The sequence below is a fragment of the Salmo salar genome, chromosome ssa03, assembly GCF_905237065.1.
Source record: "Salmo salar chromosome ssa03, Ssal_v3.1, whole genome shotgun sequence".
Taxonomy (NCBI): domain Eukaryota; kingdom Metazoa; phylum Chordata; class Actinopteri; order Salmoniformes; family Salmonidae; genus Salmo; species Salmo salar.
In genome coordinates, this window is record NC_059444.1 from 94,350,534 (window position 1) to 94,369,368 (window position 18,835).

Here is an 18,835-nt window from a genome sequence, read left to right on the forward strand (position 1 = left end):
GGGGTTAGAGAGAGAGACCTCCATACCTGGGATAGAGGACAGATACCTGGGGTTAGAGAGAGAGACCTCCATACCTGGGATAGAGGACAGATACCTGGGATAGAGGACAGATACCTGGGGTTAGAGAGAGAGACTTCCATACCTGGGATAGAGGACAGATACCTGGGATAGAGGACAGATACCTGGGGTTGAGAGAGAGACCTCCATACCTGGGATAGAGGACAGATACCTGGGGTTAGAGAGAGAGACATCCATACCTGGGATAGAGGACAGATACCTGGGGTTAGAGAGAGAGAGACCTCCATACCTGGGATAGAGGACAGATACCTGGGATAGAGGACAGATACCTGGGGTTAGAGAGACCTCCATACCTGGGATAGAGGACAGATACCTGGGGTTAGAGAGAGAGACCTCCATACCTGGGATAGAGGACAGATACCTGGGGTTAGAGAGACCTCCATACCTGGGATAGAGGACAGATACCTGGGGTTAGAGAGAGAGACCTCCATACCTGGGATAGAGGACAGATACCTGGGATAGAGAGAGAGACTTCCATACCTGGGATAGAGGACAGATACCTGGGGTTAGAGAGAGAGACTTCCATACCTGGGATAGAGGACAGATACCTGGGATAGAGGACAGATACCTGGGGTTAGAGAGAGACCTCCATACCTGGGATAGAGGACAGATACCTGGGGTTAGAGAGAGAGACCTCCATACCTGGGATAGAGGACAGATACCTGGGGTTAGAGAGACCTCCATACCTGGGATAGAGGACAGATACCTGGGGTTAGTGAGAGAGACCTCCATACCTGGGATAGAGGACAGATACCTGGGGTTGAGAGAGAGACCTCCATACCTGGGATAGAGGACAGATACCTGGGGTTAGAGAGACCTCCATACCTGGGATAGAGGACAGATACCTGGGGTTAGAGAGAGAGAGACCTCCATACCTGGGATAGAGGACAGATACCTGGGATAGAGGACAGATACCTGGGGTTAGAGAGACATCCATACCTGGGATAGAGGACAGTGCATACCTGGGATAGAGGACAGATACCTGGGGTTAGAGAGAGAGACCTCCATACCTGGGATAGAGGACAGATACCTGGGGTTAGAGAGAGAGACCTCCATACCTGGGATAGAGGACAGATACCTGGGGTTAGAGAGAGAGAGACCTCCATACCTGGGATAGAGGACAGATACCTGGGGTTAGAGAGAGAGACCTCCATACCTGGGATAGAGGACAGATACCTGGGATAGAGGACAGATACCTGGGGTTAGAGAGAGAGACCTCCATACCTGGGATAGAGGACAGATACCTGGGGTTAGAGAGAGAGACCTCCATACCTGGGATAGAGGACAGAAGGGGGGCCATACCTGGGATAGAGGACAGATACCTGGGGTTAGAGAGAGAGACCTCCATACCTGGGATAGAGGACAGATACCTGGGATAGAGGACAGATACCTGGGGTTAGAGAGAGAGACTTCCATACCTGGGATAGAGGACAGATACCTGGGATAGAGGACAGATACCTGGGGTTAGAGAGAGAGACCTCCATACCTGGGATAGAGGACAGATACCTGGGGTTAGAGAGAGACATCCATACCTGGGATAGAGGACAGATACCTGGGGTTAGAGAGAGAGACCTCCATACCTGGGATAGAGGACAGATACCTGGGGTTAGAGAGAGAGACCTCCATACCTGGGATAGAGGACAGATACCTGGGGTTAGAGAGAGAGAGACCTCCATACCTGGGATAGAGGACAGATACCTGGGATAGAGGACAGATACCTGGGGTTAGAGAGAGACCTCCATACCTGGGATAGAGGACAGATACCTGGGATAGAGGACAGATACCTGGGGTTAGAGAGAGAGACCTCCATACCTGGGATAGAGGACAGATACCTGGGGTTAGAGAGAGAGACCTCCATACCTGGGATAGAGGACAGATACCTGGGGTTAGAGAGAGAGACCTCCATACCTGGGATAGAGGACAGATACCTGGGGTTAGAGAGAGAGAGACCTCCATACCTGGGATAGAGGACAGATACCTGGGGTTAGAGAGAGAGAGACCTCCATACCTGGGATAGAGGACAGATACCTGGGGTTAGAGAGAGAGACCTCCACACCTGGGATAGAGGACAGATACCTGGGGTTAGAGAGAGAGACCTCCACACCTGGGATAGAGGACAGATACCTGGGGTTAGGAGAGAGAGACCTCCATACCTGGGATAGAGGACAGATACCTGGGATAGAGGACAGATACCTGGATAGAGAGAGACCTCCATACCTGGGATAGAGGACAGATACCTGGGGTTAGAGAGAGAGATACCTGGGGTTAGAGAGAGAGACTTCCATACCTGGGATAGAGGACAGATACCTGGGATAGAGGACAGATACCTGGGGTTAGAGAGAGAGACCTCCATACCTGGGATAGAGGACAGATACCTGGGATAGAGGACAGATACCTGGGATAGAGAGAGACCTCCGGAGATACCTGGGATAGAGGACAGATACCTGGGGTTAGAGAGAGAGACCTCCATACCTGGGATAGAGGACAGATACCTGGGGTTAGAGAGAGACCTCCATACCTGGGATAGAGGACAGATACCTGGGGGGGGATAGAGGACAGATACCTGGGGTTAGAGAGAGAGACCTCCATACCTGGGATAGAGGACAGATACCTGGGGTTAGAGAGAGAGACCTCCATACCTGGGATAGAGGACAGATACCTGGGGTTAGAGAGAGAGACCTCCATACCAGGGATAGAGGACAGATACCTGGGGTTAGAGAGAGAGACCTCCATACCTGGGATAGAGGACAGATACCTGGGGTTAGAGAGAGAGACCTCCATACCTGGGATAGAGGACAGATACCTGGGGTTAGAGAGAGAGACCTCCATACCTGGGATAGAGGACAGATACCTGGGATAGAGGACAGATACCTGGGATAGAGGACAGATACCTGGGGTTAGAGAGAGAGACTTCCATACCTGGGATAGAGGACAGATACCTGGGATAGAGGACAGATACCTGGGGTTAGAGCGAGAGACCTCCATACCTGGGATAGAGGACAGATACCTGGGGTTAGAGAGAGAGACCTCCATACCTGGGATAGAGGACAGATACCTGGGGTTAGAGAGAGAGACCTCCATACCTGGGATAGAGGACAGATACATGGGGTTAGAGAGAGAGACCTCCATACCTGGGATAGAGGACAGATACCTGGGATAGAGGACAGATACCTGGGGTTAGAGAGAGACCTCCATACCTGGGATAGAGGACAGATACCTGGGATAGAGGACAGATACCTGGGATAGAGGACAGATACCTGGGGTTAGAGAGAGAGACCTCCATACCTGGGATAGAGGACAGATACCTGGGGATAGAGAGAGAGATCATACCTGGGATAGAGGACAGATACCTGGGGTTAGAGAGAGAGACCTCCATACCTGGGATAGAGGACAGATACCTGGGGTTAGAGAGAGACCTCCACGGGAAGAGGACCATACCTGGGGATAGAGAGACAGCCATACCTGGGATAGAGGACAGATACCTGGGGTTAAGAGAGAGAGACCTCCATACCTGGGATAGAGGACAGATACCTGGGGTTAGAGAGAGAGACTCCATACCTGGGATAGAGGACAGATACCTGGGGTTAGAGAGAGAGAGACCTCCATACCTGGGATAGAGGACAGATACCTGGGGTTAGAGAGAGAGACCTCCATACCTGGGATAGAGGACAGATACCTGGGGTTGAGAGAGAGACCTCCATACCTGGGATAGAGGACAGATACCTGGGGTTAGAGAGAGAGACCTCCATACCTGGGATAGAGGACAGATACCTGGGGTTAGAGAGAGAGACCTCCATACCTGGGATAGAGGACAGATACCTGGGTTAGAGGAGAGAGACCTCCATACCTGGGATAGAGGACAGATACCTGGGGTTAGAGAGAGAGACCTCCATACCTGGGATAGAGGACAGATACCTGGGGTTAGAGAGAGAGACCTCCATACCTGGGATAGAGGACAGATACCTGGGGTTAGAGAGAGAGAGACCTCCATACCTGGGATAGAGGACAGATACCTGGGGTTAGAGAGAGAGACCTCCATACCTGGGATAGAGGACAGATACCTGGGATAGAGGACAGATACCTGGGGTTAGAGAGAGAGACCTCCATACCTGGGATAGAGGACAGATACCTGGGGTTAGAGAGAGAGACCTCCATACCTGGGATAGAGGACAGATACCTGGGGTTAGAGAGAGAGAGACCTCCATACCTGGGATAGAGGACAGATACCTGGGATAGAGGACAGATACCTGGGGTTAGAGAGAGAGACCTCCATACCTGGGATAGAGGACAGATACCTGGGGTTAGAGAGAGAGACCTCCATACCTGGGATAGAGGACAGATACCTGGGGTTAAGAGAGACCTCCATACCTGGGATAGAGGACAGATACCTGGGGTTAGAGAGAGAGACCTCCATACCTGGGATAGAGGACAGATACCTGGGAGTTAGAGAGAGAGACTTCCATACCTGGGATAGAGGACAGATACCTGGGATAGAGGACAGATACCTGGGGTTAGAGAGAGAGACTTCCATACCTGGGATAGAGGACAGATACCTGGGATAGAGGACAGATACCTGGGGTTAGAGAGACCTCCATACCTGGAATAGAGGACAGATACCTGGGGTTAGAGAGAGAGACCTCCATACCTGGGATAGAGGACAGATACCTGGGGTTAGAGAGACCTCCATACCTGGGATAGAGGACAGATACCTGGGGTTAGTGAGAGAGACCTCCATACCTGGAATAGAGGACAGATACCTGGGGTTAGAGAGAGAGACCTCCATACCTGGGATAGAGGACAGATACCTGGGGTTAGAGAGACCTCCATACCTGGGATAGAGGACAGATACCTGGGGTTAGAGAGAGAGAGACCTCCATACCTGGGATAGAGGACAGATACCTGGGATAGAGGACAGATACCTGGGGTTAGAGAGACATCCATACCTGGGATAGAGGACAGATACCTGGGGTTAGAGAGAGAGAGACCTCCATACCTGGGATAGAGGACAGATACCTGGGGTTAAGAGAGACCTCCATACCTGGGATAGAGGACAGATACCTGGGGTTAGAGAGAGAGACCTCCATACCTGGGATAGAGGACAGATACCTGGGGTTAGAGAGAGAGAGACCTCCATACCTGGGATAGAGGACAGATACCTGGGGTTAGAGAGAGAGAGACCTCCATACCTGGGATAGAGGACAGATACCTGGGATAGAGGACAGATACCTGGGGTTAGAGAGAGACCTCCATACCTGGGATAGAGGACAGATACCTGGGGTTAAGAGAGAGAGACCTCCATACCTGGGATAGAGGACAGATACCTGGGGTTAGAGAGAGAGACCTCCATACCTGGGATAGAGGACAGATACCTGGGGTTAGAGAGAGAGACCTCCATACCTGGGATAGAGGACAGATACCTGGGATAGAGGACAGATACCTGGGGTTAGAGAGAGAGACTTCCATACCTGGGATAGAGGACAGATACCTGGGATAGAGGACAGATACCTGGGGTTAGAGAGAGAGACCTCCATACCTGGGATAGAGGACAGATACCTGGGGTTAGAGAGAGAGACATCCATACCTGGGATAGAGGACAGATACCTGGGGTTAGAGAGAGAGAGACCTCCATACCTGGGATAGAGGACAGATACCTGGGATAGAGGACAGATACCTGGGGTTAGAGAGACCTCCATACCTGGGATAGAGGACAGATACCTGGGGTTAGAGAGAGAGACCTCCATACCTGGGATAGAGGACAGATACCTGGGGTTAGAGAGACCTCCATACCTGGGATAGAGGACAGATACCTGGGGTTAGAGAGAGAGACCTCCATACCTGGGATAGAGGACAGATACCTGGGATAGAGGACAGATACCTGGGATAGAGAGAGAGACTTCCATACCTGGGATAGAGGACAGATACCTGGGATAGAGGACAGATACCTGGGGTTAGAGAGAGAGACTTCCATACCTGGGATAGAGGACAGATACCTGGGATAGAGGACAGATACCTGGGGTTAGAGAGAGAGACCTCCATACCTGGGATAGAGGACAGATACCTGGGGTTAGAGAGAGAGAGACCTCCATACCTGGGATAGAGGACAGATACCTGGGGTTAGAGAGAGAGAGACCTCCATACCTGGGATAGAGGACAGATACCTGGGGTTAGAGAGAGAGAGACCTCCATACCTGGGATAGAGGACAGATACCTGGGGTTAGAGAGAGAGACCTCCACACCTGGGATAGAGGACAGATACCTGGGGTTAGAGAGAGAGACCTCCACACCTGGGATAGAGGACAGATACCTGGGGTTAGAGAGAGAGACCTCCATACCTGGGATAGAGGACAGATACCTGGGATAGAGAGAGAGACTTCCATACCTGGGATAGAGGACAGATACCTGGGGTTAGAGAGAGAGACCTCCATACCTGGGATAGAGGACAGATACCTGGGATAGAGGACAGATACCTGGGGTTAGAGAGAGAGACCTCCATACCTGGGATAGAGGACAGATACCTGGGATAGAGGACAGATACCTGGGATAGAGAGAGAGACTTCCATACCTGGGATAGAGGACAGATACCTGGGATAGAGGACAGATACCTGGGGTTAGAGAGAGAGACCTCCATACCTGGGATAGAGGACAGATACCTGGGGTTAGAGAGACCTCCATACCTGGGATAGAGGACAGATACCTGGGGTTAGAGAGAGAGACCTCCATACCAGGGATAGAGGACAGATACCTGGGGTTAGAGAGAGAGACCTCCATACCTGGGATAGAGGACAGATACCTGGGGTTAGAGAGAGAGACCTCCATACCTGGGATAGAGGACAGATACCTGGGGTTAGAGAGAGAGACCTCCATACCAGGGATAGAGGACAGATACCTGGGGTTAGAGAGAGAGACCTCCATACCTGGGATAGAGGACAGATACCTGGGGTTAGAGAGAGAGACCTCCATACCTGGGATAGAGGACAGATACCTGGGGTTAGAGAGAGAGACCTCCATACCTGGGATAGAGGACAGATACCTGGGATAGAGGACAGATACCTGGGATAGAGGACAGATACCTGGGGTTAGAGAGAGAGACTTCCATACCTGGGATAGAGGACAGATACCTGGGATAGAGGACAGATACCTGGGGTTAGAGCGAGAGACCTCCATACCTGGGATAGAGGACAGATACCTGGGGTTAGAGAGAGAGACCTCCATACCTGGGATAGAGGACAGATACCTGGGGTTAGAGAGAGAGACCTCCATACCTGGGATAGAGGACAGATACATGGGGTTAGAGAGAGAGAGACCTCCATACCTGGGATAGAGGACAGATACCTGGGATAGAGGACAGATACCTGGGGTTAGAGAGAGAGACCTCCATACCTGGGATAGAGGACAGATACCTGGGATAGAGGACAGATACCTGGGATAGAGGACAGATACCTGGGGTTAGAGAGAGAGACCTCCATACCTGGGATAGAGGACAGATACCTGGGATAGAGGACAGATACCTGGGATAGAGGACAGATACCTGGGGTTAGAGAGAGAGACCTCCATACCTGGGATAGAGGACAGATACCTGGGGTTAGAGAGAGAGACCTCCATACCTGGGATAGAGGACAGATACCTGGGGTTAGAGAGACCTCTATACCTGGGATAGAGGACAGATACCTGGGGTTAGAGAGAGAGAGACCTCCATACCTGGGATAGAGGACAGATACCTGGGGTTAGAGAGAGAGACCTCCATACCTGGGATAGAGGACAGATACCTGGGGTTAGAGAGAGAGACCTCCATACCTGGGATAGAGGACAGATACCTGGGGTTAGAGAGAGACCTCCATACCTGGGATAGAGGACAGATACCTGGGGTTAGAGAGAGACCTCTATACCTGGGATAGAGGACAGATACCTGGGGTTAGAGAGAGAGACCTCCATACCTGGGATAGAGGACAGATACCTGGGGTTAGAGAGACCTCCATACCTGGGATAGAGGACAGATACCTGGGGTTAGAGAGAGAGACCTCCATACCTGGGATAGAGGACAGATACCTGGGGTTAGAGAGAGAGACCTCCATACCTGGGATAGAGGACAGATACCTGGGATAGAGGACAGATACCTGGGGTTAGAGAGAGAGACCTCCATACCTGGGATAGAGGACAGATACCTGGGGTTAGAGAGAGAGAGACCTCCATACCTGGGATAGAGGACAGATACCTGGGGTTAGAGAGAGAGACCTCCATACCTGGGATAGAGGACAGATACCTGGGGTTAGAGAGAGAGACCTCCATACCTGGGATAGAGGACAGATACCTGGGATAGAGGACAGATACCTGGGGTTAGAGAGAGAGACCTCCATACCTGGGATAGAGGACAGATACCTGGGATAGAGGACAGATACCTGGGGTTAGAGAGAGAGACCTCCATACCTGGGATAGAGGACAGATACCTGGGGTTAGAGAGAGAGACATCCATACCTGGGATAGAGGACAGATACCTGGGGTTAGAGAGAGAGACCTCCATACCTGGGATAGAGGACAGATACCTGGGATAGAGGACAGATACCTGGGGTTAGAGAGACCTCCATACCTGGGATAGAGGACAGATACCTGGGGTTAGAGAGAGAGACCTCCATACCTGGGATAGAGGACAGATACCTGGGGTTAGAGAGACCTCCATACCTGGGATAGAGGACAGATACCTGGGGTTAGAGAGAGAGACCTCCATACCTGGGATAGAGGACAGATACCTGGGATAGAGGACAGATACCTGGGGTTAGAGAGAGAGACTTCCATACCTGGGATAGAGGACAGATACCTGGGATAGAGGACAGATACCTGGGGTTAGAGAGAGAGACTTCCATACCTGGGATAGAGGACAGATACCTGGTATAGAGGACAGATACCTGGGGTTAGAGAGAGAGACCTCCATACCTGGGATAGAGGACAGATACCTGGGGTTAGAGAGAGAGAGACCTCCATACCTGGGATAGAGGACAGATACCTGGGATAGAGGACAGATACCTGGGGTTAGAGAGAGAGACTTCCATACCTGGGATAGAGGACAGATACCTGGGGTTAGAGAGAGAGACCTCCATACCTGGGATAGAGGACAGATACCTGGGGTTAGAGAGAGAGAGACCTCCATACCTGGGATAGAGGACAGATACCTGGGATAGAGGACAGATACCTGGGGTTAGAGAGAGAGACCTCCATACCTGGGATAGAGGACAGATACCTGGGGTTAGAGAGAGAGACCTCCATACCTGGGATAGAGGACATATACCTGGGGTTAGAGAGACCTCTATACCTGGGATAGAGGACAGATACCTGGGGTTAGAGAGAGAGACCTCCATTCCTGGGATAGAGGACATATACCTGGGGTTAGAGAGACCTCTATACCTGGGATAGAGGACAGATACCTGGGGTTAGAGAGACCTCCATACCTGGGATAGAGGACAGATACCTGGGGTTAGAGAGAGAGAGACCTCCATACCTGGGATAGAGGACAGATACCTGGGGTTAGAGAGAGAGAGACCTCCATACCTGGGATAGAGGACAGATACCTGGGATAGAGGACAGATACCTGGGGTTAGTGAGAGAGACCTCCATACCTGGGATAGAGGACAGATACCTGGGGTTAGAGAGAGAGACCTCCATACCTGGGATAGAGGACAGATACCTGGGGTTAGAGAGAGAGACATCCATACCTGGGATAGAGGACAGATACCTGGGGTTAGAGAGAGAGAGACCTCCATACCTGGGATAGAGGACAGATACCTGGGATAGAGGACAGATACCTGGGGTTAGAGAGACCTCCATACCTGGGATAGAGGACAGATACCTGGGGTTAGAGAGAGAGACCTCCATACCTGGGATAGAGGACAGATACCTGGGGTTAGAGAGACCTCCATACCTGGGATAGAGGACAGATACCTGGGGTTAGAGAGAGAGACTATACCTAAGAAGCTCCATACCTGGGATAGAGGACAGATACCTGCGATAGAGGACAGATACCTGGGATAGAGAGAGAGACTTCCATACCTGGGATAGAGGACAGATACCTGGGATAGAGGACAGATACCTGGGGTTAGAGAGAGAGACTTCCATACCTGGGATAGAGGACAGATACCTGGGATAGAGGACAGATACCTGGGGTTAGAGAGAGAGACCTCCATACCTGGGATAGAGGACAGATACCTGGGATAGAGGACAGATACCTGGGGTTAGAGAGAGAGACCTCCATACCTGGGATAGAGGACAGATACCTGGGGTTAGAGAGAGAGACCTCCATACCTGGCGATCAACCTTTATTTAACCAATTCAGTGTTTTCACTAACCTGTGTGTGAGGTGGGTGTAAGGGGTGCGGGTGCGGCTGCGTCCTGTGCTCCTCTGGGTCGTCCGGAGGCGGAGGGGATCCCTCTGGCCCCTGCAGGGGCCCTGGCCTGTCCCTGTCTCAGTCTGTCCTCACCGGCTCTCCTCTCCCTCTCTGCATCCTCCGCTGCCCTGTTGGCGCCCTGTACACACAGAGACATACAACACCATGGAGACAACAGTTACACTGTCCCACCTCCCAACCCTTCACTATCACAACAACAACACTATGGGATCTTATTGACCAGGAATTTGCTTAATCAGCATTCAAAATGGCTGCCGTTGCCAGGGACACCACTGCTATTCGTAGACCAACAAAATGGCCACCTTGGACATTCCATTACTATGTCTCAATTACCTCTCCTTCCTCCTAAAGTGTGCACTGGTTCACATCACTGACTTACAGTGGAAACTCCCACTAGCCCATGTCTCCACCAATCCCAACAGTTTTCAGATTTGTTGGAAGTAGTGAACGAGTGTACGCTTCAGGAGAAAGGAGATATTGTGATGAAAAGATTCCAGTCCGGGTCAATGTAATGAAGGGGATGAATCAGACGTAGCAGAGATGTTCCTCACAAACTTGAGCATGTTCCAGTCGAAGACGTAGTCGTAGGAGAAGCCCTGTCTGTGGAACAGGTTCCTGAACAGCTGTCTGAGGTAAGAGTAGTCTGGCTTGTCATCGAACCGCAGAGAACGGCAGAAGTTCAGGTACGTGGCAAACTCAGCTGAGAGGAGAAAGGAGAGGATGGGTCAAGATACATATTATACAACTGGATTTCTAAAGAGCTGTATGTTGAATAAAATGCCTGAATGTGAATCCTCTAGTCTCCAAGACAACAAGACATACACTACAAACAGATCGTCTGAATCTGATCAGCTTTCTTCCTGGTTAGGTCACATGCTCAGGAAAAACTCCTAACCCTATCCATCACACTATGGACCACAGAAGAGCTATCCACTTTCAAAGACTGGGAGTGGAAATTCTATATGAACAAGGATCTACTATGCAAAAACGACCTGTTTTGACTTGAGAAACCCCTTCAACTTCCAGCCACAGACAGGTCTTTCAACTACTCACATGGGTATCCTTTACAGAGGACCTCGATGGGGGTAGACATCTTCTTCTCACTGATGCGTTCGTACTTCTGTCTCTTAGTGGCAGCCTTCAGGCCCTGCCAGGGCAGACTGCCCAGGTTGAAGTACATCAGGACATAGCCAAGAGACTCCAGGTCATCACGACGAGACTGCTCTGTAGAGAGAGAAGAGAGGGAGAGAGGGTCAGAGTGTTTGTGTTGTGTACCTGTTCCCTGGTGTGTGTAACTAGTGTATGTGTTTCTTTAAATATATTGCCAAAAGTATGTGGACATGTCGAACATCTCATTCCAAAATCATGGGTATTCATATGGAGTTGGTCCCCCTTTGCTGCTATAACAGCCTCCACTCTTCTGGGAAGGCTTTCTACTAGATGTTGGAACATTGCTGAGGGGACTTGCTTCTATTCAGCTACAAGGGCATGAGTGATGTTGGGTGATTAGGCCTGACTCGCAGTCAGCGTTCCAATTCAGGTGTTCGATGGGGTTGAGGTCAGGGCTCTGTGCAGGTCAGTCAAGTTCTTCCACACCAATCTACAAACCATTTCTGTATGGACCTCGCTTTGTGCACGGGGGGCATTGTCATGCTGAAACAGGAAAGGGCCCTTCCCCAAACTGTTCTCACAAAGCTGGAAGGACAGAATTGTCTAGAATGTAATTGTATGCTGTAGAGTTAAGATCTCCCTTCACTGTAACTAAGGGGCCCGAACCATGAAAAACAGCCCCAGACCATTATTCCTCCTCCACCAAACTTTACAGTTGGCACTATGCATTGGGGCAGGTAGCGTTCTCCTGGCATCCAAAAAACCCAGATTCATCCGTCGGATTGCCAGATGGTGCAGCATGATTCATCACTCCAGAGTACATCTTCAGCTGACGCTTGGCATTGCGCATGGTGATCTTAGGTTTGTGTGCGGCTGCTCGGCCATGGAAACTCATTTCACAAAGCTCCCGACGAACAGTTCTTGTGCTGACGTTGCTTCCAGAGGTAGTTTGGAACTTGGAAGTGTTCTGTTCTGTGAGCTTGTGTGGCCTACCTTCACGGTTGAGCCGTTGTTGCTCCTAGATGTTTCCACTTCACAATAACAGAACTTACAGTTGACCGGGACAGCTGTAGCAGGGCAGAAGTTTGACGAACTGACTAGTTGGAAAGGTGGCATCCTATGACGGTGCCACGTTAAATCACTGAGCTCTTCAGTAAGGCCATTCTACTGCCAATGTTTGTCTATGGAGATTGCATGGCTGTGTGCTCGATTTTATACACCTGTCAGCAACGGGTGTGGCTGAAAGTCGCCGAATCCACTAATTTGAAGGGGTGTCCACATACTTTTGTATATATAGTGTATATATTCCTACCGATTCCCAGGTGTGTGTTGATGGATGCGTAGCGTGCTGTGCCGGTCAGATTCTTGTTCTCGCGGTAGGGGATGTGCTGGTGTGTGCGGGCGTCACGGTACTTCTTGGCCAGGCCAAAGTCAATGATGTACACCAGGTTACCCTTCTTGCCCAGGCCCATCAGGAAGTTGTCTGGCTTCACGTCTCTGTGGATGAAGTTCTTAGAGTGGATGTACTCTATACGGCTGATCTGGAGAGGAGAGAGCTCGATCAATAACAGCTAGTCTGATCTGGAGAGGAGAGAGCTCGATCAATAACAGCTAGTCTGATCTGGAGAGGAGAGAGCTCGATCAATAACAGCTAGTCTGATCTGGAGAGGAGAGAGCTCGATTAATAACAGCTAGTCTGATCTGGAGAGGAGAGAGCTCGATCAATAACAGCTAGTCTGATCTGGAGAGGAGAGAGCTCGATCAATAACAGCTAGTCTGATCTGGAGAGGAGAGAGCTCGATCAATAACAGCTAGTCTGATCTGGAGAGGAGAGAGCTCGATCAATAACAGCTAGTCTGATCTGGAGAGGAGAGAGCTCGATCAATAACAGCTAGTCTGATCTGGAGAGGAGAGAGCTCGATCAATAACAGCTAGGCTGATCTGGAGAGGAGAGAGCTCGATCAATAACAGCTAGTCTGATCTGGAGAGGAGAGAGCTCGATCAATAACAGCTAGTCTGATCTGGACAGGAGAGAGCTGGCGTTAGCATAATCAATAATGCGCACAGAACGTGAATATACATGATGGCTGTCAATAGTAAAATGTAAACTGGAGGACACCTGGTAGTATAAACACCTGGTAGTATAAACACCTGGTAGTATAAACACCTGGAGGACACCTGGTAGTATAAACACCTGGTAGTATAAACACCTGAGGACACCTGGTAGTATAAACACCTGGTAGTATAAACACCTGGAGGACACCTGGTAGTATAAACACCTGGTAGTATAAACACCTGGAGGACACCTGGTAGTATAAACACCTGGAGGACACCTGGTAGTATAAACACCTGGTAGTATAAACACCTGGAGGACACCTGGTAGTATAAACAACTGGAGGACACCTGGTAGTATAAACACCTGGTAGTATAAACACCTGGTAATATAAACACCTGGTAGTATAAACAACTGGAGGACACCTGGTAGTATAAACACCTGGAGGACACCTGGTAGTATAAACACCTGGTAGTATAAACACCTGGTAGTATAAACACCTGGAGGACACCTGGTAGTATAAACACCTGGTAGTATAAACAACTGGAGGACGCCTGGTAGTATAAACACCTGGTAGTATAAACACCTGGAGGACACCTGGTAGTATAAACACCTGGAGGACACCTGGTAGTATAAACACCTGGAGGACACCTGGTAGTATAAACACCTGGTAGTATAAACACCTGGAGGACACCTGGTAGTATAAACAACTGGAGGACACCTGGTAGTATAAACACCTGGTAGTATAAACACCTGGTAGTATAAACACCTGGTAGTATAAACAACTGGAGGACACCTGGTAGTATAAACACCTGGAGGACACCTGGTAGTATAAACACCTGGTAGTATAAACACCTGGAGGACACCTGGTAGTATAAACACCTGGTAGTATAAACAACTGGAGGACGCCTGGTAGTATAAACACCTGGAGGACACCTGGTATTTTTAACAACTGGAGGACACCTGGTAGTATAAACACCTGGAGGACAGCTGGTAGTATAAACACCTGGAGGACACCTGGTATTTTTAACACCTGGAGGACACCTGGTAGTATAAACACCTGGTAGTATAAACAACTGGAGGACACCTGGTAGTATAAACACCTGGAGGACACCTGGTATTTTTAACACCTGGAGGACAGCTGGTAGTATAAACACCTGGAGGACACCTGGTATTTTTAACAACTGGAGGACACCTGGTATTTTTAACACCTGGAGGACACCTGGTAGTATAAACACCTGGTAGTATAAACAACTGGAGGACAGCTGGTAGTATAAACACCTGGAGGACACCTGGTATTTTTAACAACTGGAGGACACCTGGTATTTTTAACAACTGGAGGACACCTGGTAGTATAAACACCTGGTAGTATAAACAACTGGAGGACACCTGGTAGTATAAACACCTGGAGGACACCTGGTATTTTTAACACCTGGAGGACAGCTGGTAGTATAAACACCTGGAGGACACCTGGTATTTTTAACAACTGGAGGACACCTGGTATTTTTAACACCTGGAGGACACCTGGTAGTATAAACACCTGGTAGTATAAACAACTGGAGGACAGCTGGTAGTATAAACACCTGGAGGACACCTGGTATTTTTAACAACTGGAGGACAGCTGGTAGTATAAACACCTGGAGGACACCTGGTATTTTTAACACCTGGAGGACACCTGGTAGTATAAACACCTGGAGGACACCTGGTAGTATAAACACCTGGTAGTATAAACACCTGGAGGACACCTGGTAGTATAAACAACTGGAGGACACCTGGTAGTATAAACACCTGGTAGTATAAACACCTGGTAATATAAACACCTGGTAGTATAAACAACTGGAGGACACCTGGTAGTATAAACACCTGGAGGACACCTGGTAGTATAAACACCTGGTAGTATAAACACCTGGTAGTATAAACACCTGGAGGACACCTGGTAGTATAAACACCTGGTAGTATAAACAACTGGAGGACGCCTGGTAGTATAAACACCTGGTAGTATAAACACCTGGAGGACACCTGGTAGTATAAACACCTGGTAGTATAAACACCTGGAGGACACCTGGTAGTATAAACACCTGGAGGACACCTGGTAGTATAAACACCTGGTAGTATAAACACCTGGAGGACACCTGGTAGTATAAACAACTGGAGGACACCTGGTAGTATAAACAACTGGAGGACACCTGGTAGTATAAACACCTGGTAGTATAAACACCTGGTAGTATAAACACCTGGTAGTATAAACAACTGGAGGACACCTGGTAGTATAAACACCTGGAGGACACCTGGTAGTATAAACACCTGGTAGTATAAACACCTGGAGGACACCTGGTAGTATAAACACCTGGTAGTATAAACAACTGGAGGACGCCTGGTAGTATAAACACCTGGAGGACACCTGGTAGTATAAACACCTGGTATTTTTAACAACTGGAGGACACCTGGTAGTATAAACACCTGGAGGACAGCTGGTAGTATAAACACCTGGAGGACACCTGGTAGTATAAACACCTGGTATTTTTAACAACTGGAGGACACCTGGTAGTATAAACACCTGGAGGACAGCTGGTAGTATAAACACCTGGAGGACACCTGGTATTTTTAACAACTGGAGGACACCTGGTATTTTTAACAACTGGAGGACACCTGGTAGTATAAACACCTGGTAGTATAAACAACTGGAGGACAGCTGGTAGTATAAACACCTGGAGGACAGCTGGTAGTATAAACACCTGGAGGACAGCTGGTAGTATAAACACCTGGTAGTATAAACAACTGGAGGACACCTGGTAGTATAAACACCTGGAGGACACCTGGTATTTTTAACACCTGGAGGACAGCTGGTAGTATAAACACCTGGAGGACACCTGGTATTTTTAACAACTGGAGGACACCTGGTATTTTTAACACCTGGAGGACACCTGGTAGTATAAACACCTGGTAGTATAAACAACTGGAGGACAGCTGGTAGTATAAACACCTGGAGGACACCTGGTATTTTTAACAACTGGAGGACAGCTGGTAGTATAAACACCTGGAGGACACCTGGTATTTTTAACACCTGGAGGACACCTGGTATTTTTAACAACTGGAGGACACCTGGTATTTTTAACACCTGGAGGACACCTGGTATTTTTAACACCTGGAGGACACCTGGTATTTTTAACAACTGGAGGACACCTGGTATTTTTAACACCTGGAGGACACCTGGTAGTATAAACACCTGGTAGTATAAACACCTGGAGGACAGCTGGTAGTATAAACACCTGGTAGTATAAACACCTGGAGGACACCTGGTAGTATAAACACCTGGTAGTATAAACACCTGGAGGACAGCTGGTAGTATAAACACCTGGAGGACACCTGGTATTTTTAACACCTGGAGGACACCTGGTAGTATAAACACCTGGAGTATAGACAGCTGGTAGTATAAACACTGCAGCACTACTGTTGCAAGAAATGAAGTAGAAGCGATTGCTAATCGGGAAGTGATCTTTCCTTTTCAAGATGATTGGATAAGTATCTAGATCCAGGGCAGGGGTTTCTCGATACCCATCACAGCATTAGAAACGGGTAGAAATGACAACAGACCTATATATTCACATTACATTTGTATGTAGATTGTTCAGGTTCACCATCGGCAATAGTTTTGGTAGTTTTGCTTGAAACAAGGAGATATGTCATAGGACAGCGACCTCACTGCCACGGTTGAAGCAGGAGAAGAAGAGAAGCTCTCTGAGACAAAACTTCCAAACGGTCTAAACCATTCCATTATGAGACGGGGGTGAAATTCAAAGTTGTGCTATATAGATCTCCCCCTCTAATTGATAGTGTGGTGGTAGATGCCCAGTTTCCCTTATTGGAAGCATCCTACATCCACCATAAGACATACAGGATGTAGTTTGACTAAGCTACAGATATTACTGGACTTGTTCAGCATGCTAAATGACCTGTAGATAAACGACTGTCAACATGGATCCACCCATTTAGACACTGAAGAACAGGAAGCATCAGTTGTCACAAAAGATGAGAGGTATTTTTCAGAAGGTAGAAAGAACGTAATAATATGAGCCAAAAATGTGACTGAACCATCGATTCGGAACGTTTTGAATCGCTTCTCTGATCGATGCATGCTTAAACATTTGAATCGATGGGTATCGGTGAATCGTTACTTCCCTAATTGCTAACTAACTGTCAACAATTTTAGCTGACTAACTGTGACACCACTGTACTATCAATGTAGACTAAACAGCTTCTGATCCAGACCCATCTGACTGGTTCAACAGTGGGATCTATGTGTTGTTTGTACTGACAGGTGGAACTGATACACTACATGTCAATGTTTTAAATGGATGTCAATTGTAAAGTCATTTGTCTGTAATGTGTTTTTGGTTGTGTCTGACCCCAGTAGGACTAGCTGTCTCCGTTGGCGTCGGCTAACGAGACCCTACTAAATCAAAAACAGGATGGGGGAAAAGCTAACAAGGAGAAGGAGGAAGACCCATATTCAGCAATACAAACCTGACACACACTGACACACAATGCAAATAGAATCGTGAAGCCAACATGGAGGTGCTTCTACATCAGCCTGAGAGGCTGCATGGTCACAGTGGGACAAGGCTTCCTGACATTCACAATGGAGGCAGAGTTAAGAGATGGCCAGTGTCATTCAGAATGGGGGTGGTGGCCAGTGTCATTCAGGATGGGGGTGGTGGCCAGTGTCATTCAGGATGGGGGTGGTGGCCAGTGTCATTCAGGGTGGGGGTGGTGGCCAGTGTCATTCAGGGTGGGGGTGGTGGCCAGTGTCATTCAGGGTGGGGGTGGTGGCCAGTGTCATTCAGGGTGGGGGTGGTGGCCAGTGTCATTCAGGATGGGGGTGGTGGCCAGTGCCATTCAGGATGGGGGTGGTGGCCAGTGTCATTCAGGATGGGGGTGGTGGCCAGTGCCATTCAGGATGGGGGTGGTGGCCAGTGTCATTCAGGGTGGGGGTGGTGGCCAGTGCCATTCAGGATGGGGGTGGTGGCCAGTGTCATTCAGGGTGGGGGTGGTGGCCAGTGTCATTCAGGATGGGGGTGGTGGCCAGTGTCATTCAGGGTGGGGGTGGTGGCCAGTGTCATTCAGGATGGGGGTGGTGGCCAGTGTCATTCAGGATGGGGGTGGTGGCCAGTGCCATTCAGGGTGGGGGTGGTGGCCAGTG

At 49.3% G+C, this 18,835-nt stretch overlaps 1 protein-coding gene across 2 annotated transcripts in view; it reads right to left on the bottom strand.

Moving 5' to 3' along the window:
* The window catches only part of LOC106596082 (casein kinase I), an 86,118-nt gene that overhangs the window by 17,852 nt on the left and 49,431 nt on the right, over positions 1–18,835 (bottom strand). For both annotated transcript variants that reach the window (XM_045715859.1, XM_045715858.1), the window contains exons 4-7: positions 12,895–13,123; positions 11,526–11,696; positions 11,024–11,172; positions 10,413–10,590 (exon numbers count right to left, since the gene is read on the bottom strand). In XM_045715859.1, coding sequence (XP_045571815.1) covers positions 10,413–10,590; positions 11,024–11,172; positions 11,526–11,696; positions 12,895–13,123 — 727 coding nt within the window. The remainder of the gene's footprint in view (positions 1–10,412; positions 10,591–11,023; positions 11,173–11,525; positions 11,697–12,894; positions 13,124–18,835) is intronic.